General features: G+C 62.3%; 3 protein-coding genes across 3 annotated transcripts; 1 reads left to right on the top strand and 2 right to left on the bottom strand.

The window, feature by feature from the left end:
• Nucleotides 1-1276: 1276 nt before the first annotated feature.
• Nucleotides 1277-7345, bottom strand: LOC104030303 (RNA-binding Raly-like protein). The gene is made up of 7 exons (XM_075715849.1): nucleotides 7309-7345; nucleotides 5121-5199; nucleotides 3078-3128; nucleotides 2579-2727; nucleotides 2150-2263; nucleotides 1720-1886; nucleotides 1277-1315 (listed from the first exon to the last, which is right to left on the bottom strand). Exons 1-7 carry the CDS (start codon nucleotides 7343-7345, stop codon nucleotides 1277-1279), a joined length of 636 nt encoding a protein of 211 aa, XP_075571964.1.
• Nucleotides 7346-8887: 1542 nt separating this feature from the next.
• Nucleotides 8888-13517, bottom strand: LOC104024869 (C-type lectin domain family 18 member A). The gene is made up of 12 exons (XM_075715203.1): nucleotides 13318-13517; nucleotides 12519-12610; nucleotides 11460-11684; nucleotides 11270-11367; nucleotides 10648-10769; nucleotides 10452-10559; nucleotides 9971-10063; nucleotides 9724-9830; nucleotides 9453-9582; nucleotides 9279-9375; nucleotides 9088-9179; nucleotides 8888-8925 (listed from the first exon to the last, which is right to left on the bottom strand). The coding sequence occupies exons 1-12, from the start codon at nucleotides 13415-13417 to the stop codon at nucleotides 8888-8890; spliced, it is 1302 nt and encodes a 433-aa protein (XP_075571318.1). The 5' UTR covers nucleotides 13418-13517.
• A 1679-nt stretch (nucleotides 13518-15196) lies between these two features.
• On the top strand, nucleotides 15197-18392 carry LOC104025164 (fibulin-7). The gene is made up of 8 exons (XM_075715202.1): nucleotides 15197-15265; nucleotides 15717-15873; nucleotides 16042-16212; nucleotides 16419-16544; nucleotides 16710-16832; nucleotides 16921-17058; nucleotides 17158-17296; nucleotides 18032-18392. Exons 1-8 carry the CDS (start codon nucleotides 15197-15199, stop codon nucleotides 18390-18392), a joined length of 1284 nt encoding a protein of 427 aa, XP_075571317.1.
• The last annotated feature ends 3155 nt before the right edge of the window (nucleotides 18393-21547 follow it).

The raw sequence follows: 21547 nt of genomic DNA on the forward strand, positions 1-21547 counted from the left end.
ACTGTCGGGGTCTGGTTATTCCTGGGGATGGAGAGGAGCTGGTCCTGTCTGCCCAGCTGCACTCTGCCCGGCTGGCAGGGAATATTCTGGGTAAAGGCAGTGATTAGCGTTTCCTTTGAGAAACAGGACAGAGCTGTACTCCTCCTGCGTCTGGGTTGAGTTGTGGGGAAGGCAGCATCCTAGAAAGCCCCCAGAGCCAAGGGCTGCGTCAGGCAGCACACAAAATTGGGTAAAAAAATTACATGTGCACTTGGGACAGTTAAAAACTGTATCAGAGTTGAATAACCAGAGAAAAGAAATACAAATTTTTTTTTTTTCCAACACAATACACTCTTACCAGAGCAAATTAGAAATACAGAACAAGTTCCTACCAGCAAGAGAAGGACGACCTAGAAATGAGGGACACCAAACCAAGATGCAATGCTGGGGAGCACGGGGGGGGGCCACGACTTCTTGACAGGCACAGGTGAGGAGCCCTGGAAAGCTGCTCAGGGGAGCCCTGCTGACCGCAAACACAATCCGTGGCTGAGAACAGCCTGCGGTAATCCAGTAAGGAAAACCCATTTGTGAGCAGGGGTGACTGGGAGCAACTGGTTTTGCATCATCACCCCACTGCTGGCCCTGCAGCCAGCATCAGAGCTGGGCTCAGCACCACCCCTCCATCCCCAAATCCCATGAAACCCCCTCGGAGCTGTCTCAGGGTGGTCCCTCCTTCCCATGGCATCACGGTGGGATGCCAAGCAGCTCCGAAAGCCTTCCTGGGCTGTACCCATGCCTGCTGAACCTTGCTGAACCAATTCCTGGGAGGGTCTGAAGCACGGAGGCAGTGGGTGGGCTTGCAGGGCAGGGGAGGTTGAAATGCGACCTGTGCGGTAGGGGCTGAGTGCCCCAGGGTGCTTTCTCTGCGCCCCACAGCACCCTATAGGTGGGAGGAATGCTTGCATACAACGCAGCCGGGATTTGGGATGCTCCTGTGGGATATGGTCCTTTTTTTGCTCCTCCCCTCCCTCCCCTGGCCACGTCTGCTTATCCCTAGGTCTGAAAACAGGAGGAAAAAGAAAACAAGCGCACTTCAGCACAAAGACTTCTCTCGCCACAGCCAGCCGGCATCTCGCAGGGGTGGGACGTGGGACTGCCGGCACTGGCAGCAGGGTATGGCTGTGCCAAGAGTGGGCACCTCGCGTCGTGCGTGGCACTAGCTGGAAGCCTCAAAAGAAATACAAACACAAGATGGGAAGGGCTGGCCACACAGGGAGGCTACGGCATCCCAGTCTGTCTACTGGCTCCCCTCAGGGTCCGACATGTGGTTTTTCACCTGCAAGGAGAAATGCACAGGGCGGCCATCCTCTGATGTGCCTGGGCAGCAAGATCAAACCCAGTGCCCTGCCCAGCATGGGGACCCCTGGGGTTCTGCACCCAGCCGGGGAATGTGGGTGCAGGAGCGGCAGCTTTGATAAAGGGTATTTCTACTCCGAGGATTTTTTTTGCAGCCTGGTCTGCTGGAGTAAATGCACACCCAGGGGTTTGCTGCAGGGTGCTGGGGGCTGTCCTGGAGGCATGGGTAGTTGTAGCCCTGGCATGCAGCCGGGACGGCTCGGGGAACCCTGGTGGAGCACCTCCTCTGCTCCGGGCATCCCCACTGGGACCCACGTGGGCAGCAAGTGGGGATGAATTTTAGGAAAGCAGAGAGCCCTGCACAGGATCTGGCCACCCTCTTACCGTCTCCTCCGTGTCCGTGCTCTCCTCGGTGCTGTCGATGTTGCGCAGGTCGCTGTGCCCATCAGCTCCCATCCCCTCCTTGCCCCGGGGCTCCCGTGACCCCTCTCCTGCTGGGGACGACGACTCTGCCCCTGTCTCTAACCTCTTCTTCTCACTCTCCCTGGACCCTGCAAAGACAGAGACAGCAGAAATTTGGGATACTTGTGCAAACATCAGCCCTGTCCTCACAGGGTCCCCTTGTGCCAAAGGGCTGGACTCTGCCCGGCCAGCCCAGGGAAGGGGAAGGATGCAGGAAATTTTCCCAGCCAGCTCTGGATGCTCAGCTCCCTCCTGGGCTCTCCACCTGGATTGGGGTCCAGGCTTGCATGCACCCACAGGCTGCACGGCACGGACACGTGGGTGTTGGAGTGTCTATGGCCCATCCCCTCACCTGTGAGACGCTCTCTCCGCTGGTCCATGCGGTCCAGGCTCTCCAGCAGACTGTCCACCTGCGCCTTGATCTGGCTCAGCTCCCCCTTGATGGAGTGCAGCTCTTCGGCCCGCACTGGAGGGAGAGGAGCCATTAGGATCCCACCCTGCCCTACAGCCCGCTTGGAGCTGGGGGAACGCACTATCCTGGGCAGCCACCTCCAGAGCACCCTCCTCTCTGGAGCATCCTCCCCACTGGGCATCCTTGGGGAAAGGGGAGGGGTCCAGGGGACAGCCACCAGCCCAGCGCAGTCCAGGCTGTGTCTGCTGGAGCTGGTGACTCCTAGCAACAGGGTCAGCACCGAGTGCGACCTTTGGGCACCGGCACTGTTGTAAGGCTCTGAGATGTGAGGGCCGAGCCTCCTCTTCCTCCCAGCCTCATCGCACTTACACTTTGTCCGTCCCGCTGTGGAGCTGGTGCTGCTCCTCGCCCCGGGCTGGGGGCTCAGGCTGCTTTTGCTTCCTGCTCCCACATGAGTTCGTCTGGCCTTGACTGGGATGCGGTTAATGAGAGGGGGGATCTTCTGGTACTCGTACACCCTGCAAGGGCACAAGAGCATGGCACGGTGAGCGCAACCCCAGAGGTGCAGCAGCAGCCCCTGCCAGCCAGGAGAGCATCTCCCGGGTTTCTTCCATGGTGAAGGACCCCCAACCTGGGCATTGCCCAGCCCACACGCTGCCCCGCCCCATGAACCCCATTCCCAAGGCTCCCAGCCTTGGGAAGCCGTGGCATACATGCCCCTCGAAGGGGGCACTGCCACTGAGCCCTCTCCCAGAGGCGAGGGGATGGATGCCCAGGAACATCCTGCTTTTCACCTTCAGCAGAGGTGCAACAGCATATCAAACCCACATGTGCTCAGCCCACCCCGCTCCTGGGATGCCGCACTCACCGGTATGGGAAGTCATCCCTGTAGAGATCATAGTCCAGGTCACAGTTACTGCTGCAGGAGGGGGAGAGACAAGAACAAGTCACCTGCTCTGCAGGGCCACACGTGGAACAGCCATGGCTGGGCATAGCAGGCACCCACCCAGCATCCATCCCCATCCCCAGGGAGCAGGAGGCATCCTGGAGGGTACTGCTCAAGCTGCCTGGGCTGCAGCACAGCCCAGGGAGGTGGCTGTGCCCTGTCAGGGGCTTGCCCTGGAGCCAAGCAAGGGTGCTGAGGAGGATGGAGAGAGCCCCCAGGGCAGTATCAGCAGGCTCTGCTCTCAGGAAGCTGCATTTAGAGCACCCTGATGTTAAATTTCACGGTCCCTGGCTCCACGCGCACACTGCCGGCTCACTCGGCTCCAAATTAAGAAGCGATCTGTCAATGGATCGTCTCCAATGCGGGCAGCCGACGTGCCGGTAATAAATCATGCGCCATGGACCAGGAGCCGGGGGGAGGAGGAGGAGGAAAGATGCTGAAGCTCATTTTGCTGCTTCAGCTCTTGTGGAGTCAGGGAGCATAGGATTAAGCCTAACCCGAGGGGAGACAAAGCCGTGCTCAGAGCATTGCTGGGAGCAGGGAGCCTTCCCCAGCCACGCTGCTGGGAATGGGGTGACCAGGACAAGGTCCCCCAGGGCTCCAAATTTTGCTGCAGATGAGCCTGTTACCATGGGACCGATGCTGGAGCTCAGGGAGAGCTGAAGGTCTGCTGGCGGGGCTAACAGGCAACCTGGGCTTGCCCAGCCCAGGAGGCAGCTTGGAGCCTGCCATGGGGCAAAGGCACCTGCAGCCCTGCTGTCACCCTGCCTTTGGATGGGATTAGTCAAGAATAATCTGCATGGAGTGCAGCCCACAAGTGCCAACCCTCCTGGTAAGGGCAAGCTGGCAGCCCCGGGGTGCCAGGACCTGCCTGCTCCTGTTCTTTGCACCTGGGGATATTTGAGGAACTTTGAGTCCAGCCTCGCTGCCTTCCAAGTTTCCATCGCTGTGACAGGGATGGCAAGTCCTTCGCATGCCTACCTCCCACCCATCACCCAGGGAGGAAGGTCACAACCTGCCTTGGGGAAGAGGGGAATGGGCAGCCGGAGACGAGTCCCAACCCATGAACGGGGCACAGGGAAGGTGTCAGCTCCGACGGCTGCTGCTGCTCAGAGCCACTGCCAAGAGGGACAGGGATGTCACAGGCCATGTCCCACCGCAGGAGCACCAGTGGCTCCACAGGAGACCTGGTCTTGGGGTCTGGCACCCAGCTAAGGACACAGCAAAGGTTTTTCCAGCTCAGCTCTTTGCTCAGAGCATCCCCTGGGAAGAGCAAAAGCAGCGGCTACCATGCTCCAGCGGCCCAAGGGGACCAGCGGTCCCTGCCCTGCCAGTGCTGCATCCCTCCGGCGCCATGGCAACTGGCAGAGCAATTAGTTCAATCAGGGCGTTTGCAGAAAGCTCTCTAACGAGACAGACGGAGCCAGGCTCTGGTCCCCTCCTCACCATACGCCTGCCAAGCCAGGGAGTTAAAAGCACGTAGGGATGGGGACCTGCTCTTCTGCTACCATCGGTGCCACCATCACCATCATCTACTGCCATTGTCAGGATCATCATCACCCCTTTGTGCCTCTGCAGGGGTGTCTGTCCCTCGAGGAACAGCATTTAAAGGCCAGAACTGCAACCAACATCGACAGCTGTAACAGGCATGGAGACCATGGGGCTCTGCTCTTCTCCCGGCACCTTCAGATGGGGAATCTCCACACCCCGCTGGAAACATACACTGGGTGGGACCCAGCGAGGACTCCAGCCGCCACCAGTGCAGCCATGCAACGCTCCAAGATCCCAATCGGGATGGGGCAGGGACATCTCACAGACCCATGCCCACCAGCATGGGCAGGCAGCTGGAATAGTCAGAGGCATGAGTGATAGAGAGCAGGGGGAGGAAGAGGAGCCAGGCGTGGGACAGTCCCAGGCGGAGCCGTGCCCCCCAGCAGAGCCCCCGCCCCATGTGCCAGCACTCACTGGTACAGGCTGCTGCCGTGTTGCCGCTTCTGGCCCAGCCTGGCCCGGCTTGGCTTCGGTTCCCTGGCCATGTCCAAATCTGAGGGGAGAGAGAGCAGGGTAGTGAGCACTGGGAAGAAAAGGGGATGCCAATATCCCCACGCTACCCCACACAGACATGTCTCCAGCGCCAGCTTCCTGGGGGGTCCCAGCTACACTCCTCTCCTGGCTGGAGGCATCCAACTCCAGAGCATCCACAGGATGAGCTCGAGGCTAGCAGCTCTCTCTAGATTTAAGCTTTTGGAGATGGACAGGAGCAGCCCAGGGTTGTGCTGGGACATGGACCTGCTCTGCCAGCAGCCTCTTCCCACAGGTGCCCCATGCACAGCATTGCCCCATCCCCACGAGCCCATGCCCGACTGAGGCCAGACAGGCTCCAATTAGGGCAGCAGAAAGCACCTCTGATGATGAGGGTAATTAACCCCCAGAGACATTTCCCACCACCATGGTGAATCCACCTCCACTACCACTCCTGCTGGCCATTTTTTGGAGAGCCCTGCGCCAGCGGGACACTGGCAAGTGTTGCCCACCACAGATGGGTGCCAGGGATGGGGGAAGCCCCTCACCCAGCTACTTCATGCTCCCAAAGGCTGCCGAGACGTGCGTGATGCTGAGATGCTGGGCAGAGATGCCTCTAGACGCGTGGCTCAGCAATGCCACATCACACCTCCCTGATGATGCTCTTCACCCCTTCTTTAGGATTTCACAGCCGACGTCCATATAAAAGCTGGCTTGAATCTGTTTTCTCAGTATACTTTAAGAGCCACCGATGCAAAGCTTTACCAGCTTCTCCACATATTTAATTTTGTAATTTTGGGTTGCTCCAAAAACTCTCTGGCTCCTGGGGTGGGAGCCAGTGGGTGAGATGTTGAGGTCTCCCTCTTGCACACTCCCCCTTGGCCATAGTAAGCATGGCCAGCTGTCCCACGGGTGACATTGTGGATGCCACTGCACCAGGGAACATGGGGCTGAAGCTTCCTGAGTCCTCTGGGAACACACCAGCTCTTTGGAGAGGTCTAGACCTCCCCAGGAGCATGGACATTGGCCACGGGTCCCCTCCAGCCCGGCATCCACTGGAGAAAGGTCCCTCCATCCCCGCAGAGGAGAATGCTTCTGAGCAAGATCCCAGCAGAAGGAAACTGGCACTTGTTTGCTTTCCAGGCTGTCACCTTGTGTAACGAAGTCTGCGGGCTGGCTCTGACCTCAGGGTGAGCTGGGGAAGGTGCTCCACTCACCCTGCATGCCAGGTAATGCTGGCACACATTTTCTGTGGGTGCAGCCAGCATCCCTGGGGACAGCCGAGCTCACCACTCAGGGATGGAGCCCACCATTGACATCCCTTTCTCCAGTCCATCACACCCACCCGGCAGAGCCACCCGCTGCCCTCCCTGCCAGCGGGACGGAGACCTCAGCGCCCCAGCCAGGAACCCCAGCCATGGCCAGGCACCCTGTCACAGGCCACCTGCACTGAGGGGACTGTCCTGCTGGGGCAGGGGACCCAGGCCAGCAGAGCTGCATCACCCTGGGGCCATTGTCCCTGCGCCTGGGCTCCCTTCCCTGTAATGGCAGTGCGGGCATCCCAGTACTAGGAGAACATCCCTGTCCTGGGGGTAATAGTATGGAGGCATCCCAGTACTGGGATGGCATCCCTGTCTTGGGAGGGAATGGTGTGCAGGGCATCCCAGTACCGGGAGGACATCCCTGTCCTGAGGGGGAATGGTGTGGGGGGCATCCTGGTGCTGGAAGGACATTGCTGTCCTGGTGGGGGTAACGGTATGGGGAGGACCATGCATCCCAGCACCGGGATGACATTCCAGCCCTGGGGAGGGACTGGTACGGGGGTGGGGGGCAGCTCGGTACCGGGAGGACATGCCTGTCCGGGGGCAGGGACTGCTCCAAGGGGGCGGGAGACACCCCGGCACCGGGAGGTGGCCCTGCCCGGGGTGGGAGGCCACGGGGGAGGGGGGGACGTACGTGCACCAGAAGGCTGGCTGCAGGGGGCACCGCTGCCCCGGGCAGGGCTGCCGCTGCCGGGAGAGCATCCTGGTGCCGAAGGATCTACCGGGGGGGGCGGGGGGCGGTGAGGGAAGAGGGCCGATCCGGGGGGGTTCCGGGGGGGATAGAGGGCCGGATCTGGGTCGGTACTCACATCTCCAGCCCGCGTCCCCGCTGCCGAAGAGCGTCATCCCCCCGCAGCCCCGGCGGCCCCGGCCCCGGCCCCGCAGCCCCGCAGCCCCGCAGCCCCGCCGCTCCAGCCCCAGCGCGCCGCCACCGGGCCCTACCACCACCGGCCGCGGAGGGGGGACCGCGGGCCGCACCACCGCGGCGCGGCGGGGGGGGGACGACCACGCCCCGCCCCGCCCGGCCCCGCCCGCGCCCCCCCCCCCGCCCCGAGCAGCCCTGCTTTATTGCAGCATCGCTGCCTGTCCCTGCCTGCACGCACTGCTGCCGGCAGCGCTGGGCCTGGGGCTCTCCCTCCCCCCAGGTTGCAGTTGTACGGATGCGGCTGCTGTGCTGGACCATCCCCATCCTCATCCTCCCCAGGCTCCTTCCTCCACCTCCTGCCTCCTGTCCCCCCTGACCTGTTGGACCCTGCCCCTCTGACCGACGGCTCAGCTGCTCCCCGGGTTTGCCCAGCTCGCCCCAGAGCCATGAGCCCAGCCCAGCCTTGCTGGCGGTGATGTGGCTTGTGCCTTCCCTCTGCGGAGCCAGGACCAGGGCACAAACAGCCCACGCACAACACCCTGGCTGGGGACAGTTCATTTTCCACCCCAACCCTGTGCTGGAGTGGGCTGTTCGGAAGGGAGGACAGCCGAAGGAGGTGACTCCCTGGCTCTGGTGCAGGAAGGTCCCTGCAGGGTGCCAGCTTGGGGATGGCAGTGGTGTGTCCCCTCCAGAGGCACCCAACACCCACCGGCACTGGGGGCACAGGCTTGTGCCCAGCATGTGAGGTGCCAAGGCTTGGGGCCTTCCTGGGGCTGAAAGAAGCAACTCTTGACTAATGCCACCCCTCCAAAACATCCCCAGGGTGCTGGAGACATGAGTTCAGCCATGAGCCAGGTTGGTCCTGGCTCCTCCAACACCAGCACCTGCTCCAGGGATGGAGCTGGAGGTACGCAGGATGCAGGCTATGGCAGAGAGAGTCTGATGGGTCTGAGGGAGGAAAAGGAGACAAATGGCTCTTCCCAAGGGAGAGAGGGTCTTTATTAACCACCCGGCAGATGGTGAGGAACAGGGTGATGGTGAAGGACCAAGGTGATGGTGAGGAACCCGTGGTACCAGGCTGGGGGGTTCCCACTCAGGTCAGGGCAATGGCTCGGAGCTGAGCCCAGCCCTCACCCTGAGCCGTGCCAAGGTCTGTGCCCCCCAGAAGCCCCCCTTGGCCCCTCGTCGCATTGGGACCATAGTCCAGACACAGCCCCGCTGCCAATTTAGGGGGAGGATGCTGTTGTGGGGGCATCTCCCAGCCCTGGGGGCTGTTGCAGCGTAATGGTGACAACAAGGTGAGAGGCAGAAGCAGGCACTGTTTCGGGGATGCTGATGTAGACCATGTGCCCCTCTCGCCAGGTCTCAGCACCATGGGTCCCCTCAGCCCCACATCCCCTGTGCAGGAGAACTGGGGGGTGGTCCTCCTGAGCCATGGTCCAGGCTTGGCACAGCACCAGGGTCATCCTGAGCCATGGGCTCTGCACAGCAGCCAGCACTGGCCTGTGCCTGGGGCTGCTGGCTCAGGGGTCCTGCTGCCACAGGGAGATGTGCTCCTGGGCTGTGATGGGATGCAGAGAGTCAGTGCCCCCCACACCAGGGATGACCCAGAGGTCTGGGCACGGCTGGCAGAGGGGCACAGACCTGGCAGAGCTGGGGGGCAGCACCACCAGTGCTCGGCACCCCCGAGAAGGTGCAGGAGGGCTCCTGGCCACTCACTCACCGAACTGGCAGATGTACCGGTTTCGGGTCTTGCAGCGCTGGTCATTCCAGTTGAAGGCAGCCAGTGCTTGCATCTCCACACAGTTCCCAAACCTGTGCCCCAGCAGGAGGATGGTAAAGCCAGCCAGTGTGGTGGCACAGCGGTGACGCCGCACAGAGGTTGGCTGTCCTCTGGATCCAGCAGGCACTTACCCCTGGTTGTCTGGCTGCCCAAAGGCGAAGCTGGTGAAGGAGGACGGCTCACCCATGTCCCAGCGGAAGGAAGCCTTGGACGTCTTGTAGGTGAGACCTGGGGGAGCAGGAGGCAAGGTGGCACATCTGCCCACACCCCGGGCACCCCGCACACTGCCTGCTGCTGTCACTCACCGATCCAGAAGTTCCCGGTCTCGAAATCGGTGTCTGTCACCCTGTTACTGGTCTCCAAGCGGCTGAGGTAGAAAGACAGGATGTCCTGGACCTTTTGGTTTCTGATCTGCGCCAGCATTGCCCCTTTCTCCTGCAGGGAAGGGAGCAAGTCAGCCCCAAACACGTGGGCCAGACCAGCACCAGGCAGTGGAGAGATGCAGGCGGGGGTGCTATAAGCACAGGTGGCATTTTTCAGCTGCAGAGGGACGCCCGGAACATCCCAGGGGCTCACCTGGCACTTTATTTTGGCCCCGTAGTAGGTGTCAGCCTCGGGGGACACCATGAAGCAGTTGCCGTCTATCTGCACGTCACAGGTGTGGAAAGGGAACCGAATCTTCGCTGGGGACACAGGCAGGCACAGGTGGGTCCCTGTGCCAGCAGAGCCAGGCCCACCGGAGGACCCTGAGCCCCACTCCAGCGGTCCCTGCCTGCAGATCCCTGCTGCCACCCTGAAGCAGCGCAGGTGGGCACAGACTCACTGCCGCACTCGGCTCCACCGTAGCCCACGTCACAGAGGCAGGAGCACTCCTCCTTCCTGAACTTCCCGTGGAGGCACTGCCCGCTGCACCTCACTGCAGGCAAGACGCTGCGTTAGCTGGCAGGGGGTTCAGTAGCCCCTGCCCACTCCAGCTGACCTTGTGCTGCACATCGGGGCACTGCACTGAGCTGCCCATGCTGCACTGGCCATGTACACACATGTACTGAGCTGACCTGGTGCACGCACATGCTGCACCATTGTGTGCACACGGGCACTGAGCAGACCGTGAATGCTGCACTGGTCATGCCCATGCACTGACCCTGTGCCTGCATGCACTGCACCAGCCATGCACACGCATGCACTGCACTAGCCATGCACGTGCATGCACTGCACCAACCCTTTGCATGCACGCACTGCCGTGGCCATGCACATGCATCTCTAGAGGCGAGTGGGGGTAGGGGTTGTGCAGGTGCCCCTCTCACCTTGGCAGTACCTGCCCGTGTAGCCGGGGGGACAGGCACACTGGCAGCTGCTCATGTCAAGGTGCCCGCTGTTCCTGCAGCTCATGCGACAGGGGTTCCTGGGCACCTCTGGGCAAAGCAGAGAGGCGGCGTGGGTGTCAAGGGCTGCGGCACGGCCAGGGGCCACACAGGGCCCAGGGGGACCGCGGGAACTCACCGCAGAGCCCACCGCTGTGGTCCCAGGACTTGAAGCAGCCGGAGAGGCCAGCAGTGCAGAGGGAGCACCAGGGCCCCTGTTTGTAGGGCAGGACAGGCGTCCCTGCCACCTCCCAGTTGCCCCTGTCGCCGCAGGCAGCTGCAGGCAGCTGCCCTGCCTGGCCCAGCTTCCTGCCCCGCCCACACAGCCAAGCCACGCCCATTTCTGGGACACCACCACGCCCAAAGTCCCCAGCCCCGCCCACACTCCCCAGCCCCGCCCACCTCCACCACACAACCCCGCCCACATATCCTATCCCCGCCCACTTCTGGAGCATAGCCCCGCCCACAGTGTCCTGCCCCAGCCGCTGCCAGCACAAGGCCACGCCCACATTCCCGGCTCCCTCCCACCGCCAGGGCAAGACCCCGCCCTCGCCCCTCACCACGCATCCCCATAGGTCAGTCCACACCCCCCACGTGGGCACACCCCTGTGGAGACCCCGCCTGCACCCAGCCCCGCCCACCCCAGGGCCCACTGACACCCCACCCACACTTCCCAGCCCCGCCCACTCATGCCGAGGCCCCACCCCTCGATCCCAGCCACGCCCCTTCCCACTCAGGCTCCGCCCCCGGCAGCCCCTTACCCCGGGGAGTAGGCGCAGGCAAAGGCCTCGCTGGGGCCATGGCTGCCGGTGCAGAGGTGCCGGCCGCAGCCCAGCCGCCCTGCCGTGGCCCACACCAGCTGTGAGAGAGTGTGTGTCACCCCAGTCCCAGGCCTCCAGACCCCCCGGACCCGCCATGCCCCATCTAACTCCCTGTGCCCCCCATGCTCACCTGGGTGTAATGGCGGCAGGTGGCATTGCTGGCGCAGCGCCCTGTCCCGTAGTCGTAGCGTCGGCCCTCGGCGAACCAGCGCTCCAGCACGGCCCTGAAGCCCCCAGCGCCCGCTGGCAGCAAGGCCTCACTCCAGCCCAGCTGTGGGGCCAGCGGTGGAGCGGGGCCCTCCAGGCAGCTGGCTGCCCGCGCCCCTGCCAGCCGCCCCAGCTCCTCGCTCCACTCCTGCGGGGGTACAGCCGGTGCCATGGGCCACTGAGGGTCCCTGGGGACAGCCTGGTGGGGGGATGCTGGGGGACAGTGGGGAACCGCCCAGGAGGTGTTTGGGGACCATCAAGGGGGTCAGTCCAGGGGATGATTGGGGGACATCAGAGGTTCGACATGGGGGATGCTGCGAGGGACCCCAGGGGACCAGCCCTGCCCTTGCTGTGTGCAGGTGTGGGGCGATTGAGGGACGTTGAGGGCCATCACAGGACATGGGGGACACCCCAGGGGACCAGCCGAGCCCTTGGTGTGCACAGGTGTGGGATAACTGGGGGACATCGAGGACCATCATGGGATGTGGGGGACCCCACAGGGGACCCCAAGGGACCAGCCCTGCCCTTGCTGTGTGCAGGTGTGGGGCGATTGGGGGACATCAAGGGCCATCACAGGACATGGGGGACGCCCCAGGGGACCAGCCCAGCCCTTGGTGTGTGCAGATGTGGGATGATTAGGGGACATTAAGGACCATCACAGGATGCGGGGGACCCCACAGGGGACCCCAGGGGACCAGCCTTGTCCTTCAAGTCCACAGGTGGGGGTGATCAGGGGACACCAAGGGCCATCATGGGACATGGGGGACCCCATCGGTGTCCCCAAGGGACAAGCCTTGCCCTTGGTATGCGCTGGGTCTGGCAGTACTGGTGGCACGTCCTTCCCCAGGGGCCCCATGCTAGCCAGCTCTTCTGCTTAATTAGCTTGTTAATGAACTACTGTGTGGCAACCATGGGCTGCCCCCCTCCCTGGGCATGGGGTGGGAGGTGGATGGGACATCCAAGGGACCCGGGTGGGGCTCACCAGCTTCTGCATGTTGGCAGCGGGGGGCTGCACTTTGCTCCTCAGCTTGTTGTGCAGCGAGAGCACCAGGAAGGTCTCCTTCATGCTGAGAGCTGGGGGGCGACAGCAGGGGCTGGGGCCATGGGGTGCGGGTGCCTTCCCCATATCTCTGGCTGCAGCTGGACCCTTTGATCCCATGGCCCCCCGAAGGGTTTGGCTGCAGCCGGGGATACGGGGAAGGCACCCGGGTCTCCATGGAGACTCGAGGGGAGAGAAGAAAGCGCTTTTGGGCTGGGAGCACAAAAGGGGCAGGGGCCGGGGCGGGGGTCCAGCCTGCTGAGCCCCTGTCTCGCACGGGTGGGCTGAGACTGCCAGGAATGTACACCCCACCCCCCCCCATCCTGCCAGCACCCAGACCCCACTGGGCTGGACCATCACTAGCCCTCCCAACACCAGCCCCATCGCCCCCCCCAGCCCCATCCTATCACTAGCCCCAGGATCACCCCCCATCCCCATCCCGTCACCAGCTCCATCCCATCACCAGCCTCAGCGCCCCCATCCCCAACCCATCACCAGCTCTGGCCCATCAACCAGCCCCAGCCCCCCCATCCCAGCCCCATTCCATTCTATCACCAGCCCCCATCATCCACCAAGACCCCCGTTGCCATCCCTGGGTGCCCATCACCCAGCCAGCCCCCTGCCTGCCTGGCCTGGCCCCAGGGGATGGTGCTTAGGGTGCACCCACCCCCCAAACCAGCTGCCCCTCAGCCCTGCTGCTGGCAGCAGAGGCCCCCCCCCCCCCAAACCCCCTCCCAATTACCTCCTGGAGCTAGCACAGACAACTTCTCTGGAGCATCCAACCTGGTCTCACCCACTGTCCATGCCAGGAGGTTGCAAACAAGCAGCATCAAGAGCTTCATGCAGGTGGCTGGGGTTGGGGGGGGACCAGACCCCCACGACTCCAGAGCGAGGATTCAGGAGAGACCAGCCGCTCTGCAGCAGCCTTGGCGTCGGGGCGAGCTCGGCCGTGCGCTCGTGCGTGCTTGTGTGTGCTTGTGTGTGTGTGTCTGGTTGCAGGATTTGATCCTATTCAGGACTCCAGACAGGCACTGCCGGTCAGCTCGAACAAAAGCTTGACGGGTGAGTAATAGCTCTGTCAAAACAGTTGCTCGCTGGCGGAACTCAGCAGACAACTCCCGGGGCCCTGGGCTGCAGCCCCGCCGGGATGCCCCACAGCGGGGTCGGCCCCCCCCGTGCTCTGCCCCAGCCCCACGGCCGAGCCAGGGTCAGGATGGGAAGGCAGGCAGGAGCACGGGTCCCAAGCAGCACCCACTTTGGGGCACTGGGAGATTGGATGCCAAGGGGCCAGGGGCAGCTAAGGGGGGCCCCGCTGCCAGCTTTCCTCCTGCCCCATGAATTAAACATGCTGGGGAGGTAACACACACCGCCACAGGCATGAAGCCAAATACCCGCTCCGGCGAGCTGGGCAGCGTGGTTACGGGGTGGGAGGATGTGAGAGCTGGGGGGCCGGCGGTGGGGGAGATGCCGGGCTCAGAGAGGAACGTCTCAGCACAGGCGCTCAGGGTCCTGGAGCCCACACTGCTCAGGGGGCTTAGTAGCACCCTGCTGGCTCTTCCCCAGCACAGGGCTCCCAGCACCCATGCCAGGGGGCTAGGGGTGCTCCCCTGGCACAGGGCAGATGTGTGGGCTTCAGACTTCCCTGCTCGGGAGTGGCTGGGGGACAGGCACATGCTGCCATGCCCCTTCCTCTGGGCTGTCACAGGCGGGAGGGACCAGGAGCATCCCACCCGCCAGCTATTGGGCTGAGGTGGATGTCAGCAGAAATCCAGCTCTGAATGCCTTCAGTTCTCTCGCCTTGAGGCTAACCCTAACCCTGGCCTGAAACCCGGCCTTAATGCAAATGCCAACCTCAACCCTTATCCAAACCCTCCTGTTCATATGGACCGGAACCCGTGGCACTGGTCCTAACACTAACTTTAACCCTAACCCTAAACCTAACACAAAACCTGACCATAGCCCTAACTGTGAGTCTAATGCTAACCCCAACCCTAACCCTAATGCTGACCCTAACATAACCCTGACCCTAATATGCTGACCCTAATGTTGGCTGCAGTGGAGCCCTGGGGTCCCCTCTAAGCTCCAGCTGTGGCTGAGCTCACCCCAGCAACGCCATGCCGAAGCTGGCGAGTCCACAGCACTGCTGGGCTACCTTCCTCAGCAGCCCCAGCCCAGACTCTGGCACTGACCCCAAAGCCATCCCTTCTCCTGGGAGACTTTCCCACACTTAGCAAATGCACAGAATTAGCCTCATCCTGCACCCCCGTGTGCCAGGGAGCCCCGGAGCCATGGCTGGCCGTGGGGGGAGCCCAGCACTGCCGATACGACGGCAAGTGCTGACAGCCACCGCCTGGCCCCAGCATCTCTTGGCCCTGTGACATGAAAGGCCCCAAAGCCTCTGATGTGCGGAGAGGGAAGGGAAGGGAGAGGCTGACGCCAGTGCCAAGGGGAAACTTTCCTATGGCTCAGCCTCGGCCAGGGGAAAAACCAACAAACACTTGGGCACGCGCCGTCAACAAATAACCGCAAGCGCAGGAACGCAGCTGCAAGAGAGCAGGGCAGAACTGCAGCACCGGTGTCTTGTCCCTGCAGCCTGCGCATCCGGAGCCAGCCCCAGTGTGATGTTCCTCATCCCGCTGCCAGCCTGGCTGGCCCTGGGCATCCTGCAGCTGCCCCTTGGCAGCACCCGGGTAAGGACCCTCATGCCCCCGCTCCAGCCTCCTTGCAGACTCCCCACTGGGGGCTTCTCAGCACCCACTTCTCACACCCCAGCACTCTGTCACCACCCCAGGGTGGGGGGTATGGCATGGCCACAGCACCCATGGGGCTGCCCAGGGCCAAGGGGGATGGTTGTGGGGCTTTTCCCGTGCAGCAGGGAGATGATGCTAAACCCACCCAGGATATCCGAGACGCTCCTCAGCATCCAAGTGCCAGGGCAGGACTGGGCAGAGGGCCTGAGGCTGGAGAGAATACAGAGAGCAGGGGCAGACCCTGCACTGGGATGGGGAGGAAGGGGGTCTGCCCAGGGCAGGGCATCCAAACCAACCCCAAAGATGCTGCCTGCTTGGGAGGGTCCCCCTGGGCTGTGGCAGGGTGGTGGGGGAGCCTGGCAGCTGACGGGGATGTCCTTGTGTCCCCCAGGAGTGCCTGAGCCAGCAGCAGGCACTCAGTGCAGTGCAGCAGATGCAGAAACTGCTGGCAGCACAGGAGGCTGCCCACCTGCGGGGCATGCGTGGTCTCCGGCAGCAGCTCTCCATCCTCCAGAGCCACCTCCAGAGACAGGCCACCAAACGCAATGGTAACCCTGGCCAGGTGGCCGCTGCGGAAGTGACATCCCCATGGGGCCAGCTCAGACCCCCGAACACCCGGCGAGCAGCTTGGGCAAGGGACACCCAGCTCCTTGCTGGGGCTGGCATCGGCTCTAGTCTGGCGATGTCCATCCTCACCCTTGTCTGTCTGTCTGCAGAGACCTGTCCGCAGCCGGTGGTGCCAATGAATGGACGGATGCTGGGCTGGAGCATGCGGGTGGGCCACGACGTTCACTTCATCTGCGATGCCGGCTTCCGGCTGGTGGGCTCAGAGACACGCACCTGCCGGCACAACCGCACGTGGAGTGGCACCCAGCCCTTCTGCAGAAGTGAAGTGGAGCAGGGTCGGGGCACCGTGGGCTCAGCCCTGCCTAGGGGCTCCTCCATTGCCCCAAACTGCAGGGTCCCATTGCTCTGTTCCCCTGGCTGCAGAGAGAGCAGCCCAGAGGCTGCAGCAATGGGCACTGAGGCTGGGCAGCAGGATGGGGTGAGGATGCACTTTTCCAGCTGTTGTTCATGAGCTCCTTCTCCCTAGGTATTGACGACTGTTCCAGCAACCCATGTGCCAACAGTGGGACCTGCGTGGATGGCAACCAGAGCTACACATGCCTCTGCCCCCGGGGCTGGTCAGGCCCCAGCTGCCAGAGCCCCATCTATGCCTGTAGGTACCCAGGTTTGGGCTGCGGAGGACGGGGATGCTCACAGGGACAGCACCCAGCCACGCTGTGCCCATCTCCCCTTTCCCTGGCAGCCCCCCAGGACCTCAGCTCCCAGTCACCTCCCTGTGCCCCCCACCCCAGCAGTGACACCTGCTCCCCCCCCACAGATGGGGTGACGCTGAGCAACACCTCCTTCAGCCGCCAGCCCCGCTGTGCTGAGGGCCACCTGGGCTCCCGGCGCTGCAGCTGTGATGCTGGCTTCCAGATGCAAGACGGCGGCATGTGCCATGGTAAAAAGGAGGTGAAGATGGCGGGGCGGGGGGGAAATGAGGGATGGCATTGATGGGAGCCCCAGCCATGGCCCACTCTGTCCTTCAGACGTGGATGAGTGTCAGCTCTTCCAGTCCAGCCCCCAGACCCGACTTTGCCTCCACGACTGTGTCAACCTCCCCGGCTCCTACCGCTGCCTCTGTCCCCCCGGCTACCTGCTCCATGCTGACCACAATACCTGCGAGGGTAAGAGCGGCGGGTGCAGGGCAGGGAGCATCCTGTGGGACCAGGGGTGCAGCAGGGAGCAGCAGAGACAGCCCTGCTCACTCCATGTCACCATCGCAGATGTGAACGAGTGCACTGGGAAGCAGCACAACTGCACCCAGGGCACCTTCTGCATCAACACCTTTGGGGACCACCACTGCGTGCACCCCAAGTGTCCCGTGCCGCGCCACAACACCAGCTACATCAAGACCTCTGCCTTGTGAGTACCGCGCATGGCTCAGGCTGTGTCATGCTCTCTCCCCCAGGTGATGGGTCCTATGGTGTCCTGGGGACCGTATCGTGTCACCCACGGGCAGGAGGGAGAATGCCAGCCAGCGCTGGTAGCAAGTTGCCACATGGGGTGCCCGGGTGTGTTTGGCATGCTCCCTAATGGTCTGAGGATGCTGGTGGCTGGGGGTGCAGGTGGGAGCACCCCAATACATGGTGGCTTTATCCAGGACCCTGGCCCCCCAGTGCCCCAGCCTGGGGTCAACGACACTGATTTCCCTCTGCTGCACACACACACAGTGCTGTCAGCTGCAAAACCCCCCTAGTCCTGCTCTTGAGACTAAACCACTTTGTGGCTGAGCACAAGCCACCCAAGCGGAGGAGCATCTCTGCTCTGGACAAGTTCCTCCACGGGAGGCACATCTGAGCCTGGCTCCATCCCTGGCCTCCAGCTGGGACTGTGGTACCCCTGGTCCCAGCCTTGGAGTGAGACCCAGAGCCGTGTCCCTGCAAGACATGGCATTTGCCTGGCAGAGGCAGGGATGGGACAGAGATCTGATGCCAGGCACGCTTGGATGTGGCTGTCTTGGGTGGCTCTGCCACAGGACCAGCAGTGGGGCTGGAGATGCTGCCTGTGGTGTGGGATAGGCTTGCTTGCAAGGATGCAGGCAGCTCCCTGAGAGCCAAACCATGGCACTGAGCGGTGGTACCCCTCCTCTCCTGGCAGCCAGTGCGAGAGGAACCCCTGCCCCATGGAGAGCCGAGCCTGCCGCCTGGCCGCCACCTCCATCTCCTTCCACTACCTGCCACTCCAGGCCAACCACACTGTGCCCCATGTCCTCTTCAAGATGTCCACCACCCGCTTCGTGGGCGACAGCCTGCGCTTCACCATCATGGGCGGCCGGGGCCAGGGTGTCTTTGCCGTGTGGCGCTCCGACCGGCAGACAGGAGAGCTGGTGCTTACCAGTCCCGTGGCAGGGCCAGCCACGCTGGAGGTGGAGCTGGAGATGAGCGAGTTCTCCCGCAAGGTCCTCCTGGGCAAGCACATCTTCAAGGTCACAGCCTTTGTGTCCCCGTACGAGTTTTGATCCCCTTTGGAGTTGGCTGTGGGGCCAAGCCAGGGTCTCTCCTGGGGAGTGATGGAGCGGGTTCAGCTCAGTGGTCCCAGTTCTTGTCCCATCAGAGACATCCCTCTCCCATACTCCTTGCTCATGGCTGGTAGGGCAAAGCCACCACAGCAGAAATGGTGCCCATCACAAAGGCTGCAAGGAAAACCCTGCAGGCAATGGGGGAACCAGCCTGGGGCTGCCCTCCTCTGCCATCTCCCCTCCTCTCTAACTGCATGGCAACACGGTGGGGCATGGCGAAGCGAGCTGATGGCATGTGGCGCACAGGTCTGGCTCCTTGTATCTTTGTAACCTCAAATAAAAGAAAAGTGGCTGTAGGAAGGGTGTCCTCCTTGCTCTATGCCTGCTGCATGGAAGCAGCCCCATACTCCTGGGGCAAGGCTGCTGGGGAGAGCTGGGGCCTGTAGTCACAGCAGGGCCCCCTTGCAGAGCTTGGGGTGCCAGTGGAGCTGTCAAGCCCACCCAGGATCACACAGTGTCCATGTTCCTCCCAGCACCACTGTTCCCGGGGGTCACACTGAAGAGCCCCTCCAGTGCAGGACTGGGAGATGGGCTGAACATGCTGCTCTGCACATCCTGCACAGCCAAGACTTGTCCCCAGCCCCTTTGGCAGGTGCCAGGAAAGAGCAGCGGGGCTCCCTGGCACCAGGTGAGCAGGGGACAGCAACCAGGAGCTGTGCTTCCTTGTGGCCAGCAGACATGCCTCTGCAATAGCTCTGACAGGACCTGACTGCATGGGCAGTCAAAGCTGCAGCTCCACAGTTCCTTGAGCACTCGAGCTGTTCCCCTGCTCCGAGCTCGAGGAGGGCGGGCAGCTGGGACAAAAGAGGTGCAGCCTCTCATGCTCCTTGGGCACCCCCTGTCACCACCAGCATGGCCAGACCCCTGCGCAGGGAGAGCTGCCAGCAGCTGGAGGTTGAAAAGGTGATGAGGGCCTTTGGGGACAGCAAGCGAAGGACATGCTGCCCCCAGGACACCCTTCCCTCTGCACACAGAAGCCGCCTTAGGTGAGTGTCCCGCCGGCCCGTGCCAGTGCCCCTCGCACAAAGCAGCTGCTGTGCACAGACCGCAGGCAGCTCATAAAGACCTCCTTATGCACCCGTGGCCGGCACTGCCACCAGCTCTGCTCGCCAGCTCCCAGGGCTCGGCATGGGCACTTTGCTGGAGGAGGGGGAAAAGCCTTCCTAGGGGCAGCAGAGCTGCGGGCTGGGCCAGTGGGGCTGGCCATGCTGCGTCACAAAAATCCACAGCTGGCCCGTGCTGACCGAGGAGAAATGCTGAGACACAAAGTAGAGAATTACAAGGATAAATATTTATTCCTGCACATGAGGTGTCCCAGCCAAAATGGGCACCCCAAATGTGGTTTTGCACAGGTTTCTTACACCCTTCAAACCTTCAGGTACAACACGACTTGACTAATCACTAACACCCACATTACTGATTACTAATCATAGTAAAACATTGCAAAGCAACAATATTTTTCCAGCACTTTTGCTGCTTGTCTATTGATCCAGATGTCCCTGGAGTCAGTCTTGCTAGAGTTACTGATCTATGATGCCAGAGGACACTGGGAGGGTTTCAAAGCCGTGTCAGAGGGGCTGGGATGCTGGTGTTATCTCGGTTGCCCAGGGGCATCCTTTATCCTTCATGGACAGCTCTAAGCTTCCATGAAGCAAACCCCTTATTCCCAGGGCCAGGCTGTCCATTAGTTTGTTTTACTTAAGCACGAACAATACCAAAGTCTCCAGTAAAATTCCACTACATCGTTACATCACAGTATATAAACTGAACTAATGTATATATTTAAAAAGTTAATACATTTTCATACTATAAAGACTGGTTGATATAATAGTTAGGGAAGGTAATCTTCCTAACAGCTTCCAGGGAGTGGGACGGCTGGCCCCAGCTCACAACCATCCTTCCACTGCCGGCTCCCAGAGCCTCTCCAGCCCCGGCCACCTGCAAAGTCTTGGGTGTTTTCAGAAAAACACAGCTAGTGTTACCAGCAACACTTCACAGCTGGCTTTGGGGAAACACAGGCACCCTCCTCTCCTCCCAAGGAGGCCTTTTGAAGGATCATGACTTTTCTGGCCTTCCCCATTCCCAGGATGATTCACTACCTCCCTTAGCGACGAAAGGCCGGGGACAGAGAGATGGTGCAGGGCTTTCCAACCCAAATCACCCACTGCCACCAGTCTTAGCTTGTCCCTTCGCTTGTAAGACCCCTGCCTGCACCTCAAACGATGTGACACAGGGGTGGGTGCTGAAGGGCTGGTGCTGCAGTGGGCTGGGGGGAGAAGGACCTGTCCTCAGCGGGGAGAAAGGCCTCCCCCCAGAAGGCTGGGGCATGTAGCTGCCGGACTTCCAGGCAGGAAGGCCTCGCTGGGCCTGCAGCCCCCGGGTGTGGGGCCCTCGCTGGGCCCGCAGGCCCCGGATCCGGGGCCTGCGGGCCCAGCGAGGGCCCCACACCCGGGCTCATGCGGTGCGAGGCCTCGCTCCTTTCCCCGCTCCTCCGCCGAGCGGCCGGATCGCGCCCGGCGTTTTTTGTCGCCTGCTCCCTGCCGTAGCCCCGTCCGTTGCCTTGGCGACTGGCCCAGCGGCCTGAGCCCGCTGGAGGCGCCGGGAGCTGCCGCGCCGGCCTCAGCTGGGGGCCCCGCTACCCGCCTGGGCATGAGGGGGGTACGGGGCCGCTGTCAACCGCTTCCGCGCGAAGAAGGTGAGGAAAGGGCCGTGGCGGAGCCGCCGGAGGGGTCTACCCGGCCCTCCCCAGAGCGGCTTCCCGAGTTCCCCCTCGCCCGGCCCGGCCCCCGGTGCCGGCCCGTACGTCCCGGGGAGGTGCCGGTGCCTCGGCGCGGCTGGCTGCATGCTCCCTCCCGCTACCCAGCTCTTGGCTGTCCAGTGGCTGAACATCCGAAGGGGTGAACCTGATAACTCCCGACAGACTTTACAGTTCACTAGTCAGTTAGCAACCAGCGTCAACTCAGTTACCTCTCCTCTGTCTGTGGTGACTGAGTGAGCCCTGATGGTGACTTCGTGCCCTGTTTTTTGTATTCAGTGTTTTCTGTAGCTGGGTAGAAAGGAGCGCCGAGCATACCCACAGCATAGGGCATCCTGCC

Source organism: Pelecanus crispus, chromosome 8 (assembly GCF_030463565.1).
Source record: "Pelecanus crispus isolate bPelCri1 chromosome 8, bPelCri1.pri, whole genome shotgun sequence".
Classification (NCBI taxonomy): domain Eukaryota; kingdom Metazoa; phylum Chordata; class Aves; order Pelecaniformes; family Pelecanidae; genus Pelecanus; species Pelecanus crispus.

Coding starts and splice junctions, on each gene's coding strand:
- LOC104030303 (XM_075715849.1), bottom strand. CDS start 7,345: ATGACGCTCTTCGGCAGCGGGGACGCGGGCTGGAGAT. Junction 2,264..2,578: donor CACAGCGGGACGGACAAAGT/GTAAGTGCGATG, acceptor CTCTCCCTCCAG/TGCGGGCCGAAGAGCTGCAC. Junction 1,316..1,719: donor GCACGGACACGGAGGAGACG/GTAAGAGGGTGG, acceptor TTCTCCTTGCAG/GTGAAAAACCACATGTCGGA.
- LOC104024869 (XM_075715203.1), bottom strand. CDS start 13,417: ATGAAGCTCTTGATGCTGCTTGTTTGCAACCTCCTGGCATGGACAGTG. Junction 11,368..11,459: donor CCTGCCGCCATTACACCCAG/GTGAGCATGGGG, acceptor ACTCTCTCACAG/CTGGTGTGGGCCACGGCAGG. Junction 10,560..10,647: donor CCACAGCGGTGGGCTCTGCG/GTGAGTTCCCGC, acceptor TGCTTTGCCCAG/AGGTGCCCAGGAACCCCTGT.
- LOC104025164 (XM_075715202.1), top strand. CDS start 15,197: ATGTTCCTCATCCCGCTGCCAGCCTGGCTGGCCCTGGGCATCCTGCAG. Junction 15,266..15,716: donor TGCCCCTTGGCAGCACCCGG/GTAAGGACCCTC, acceptor TGTGTCCCCCAG/GAGTGCCTGAGCCAGCAGCA. Junction 15,874..16,041: donor ACAGGCCACCAAACGCAATG/GTAACCCTGGCC, acceptor GTCTGTCTGCAG/AGACCTGTCCGCAGCCGGTG.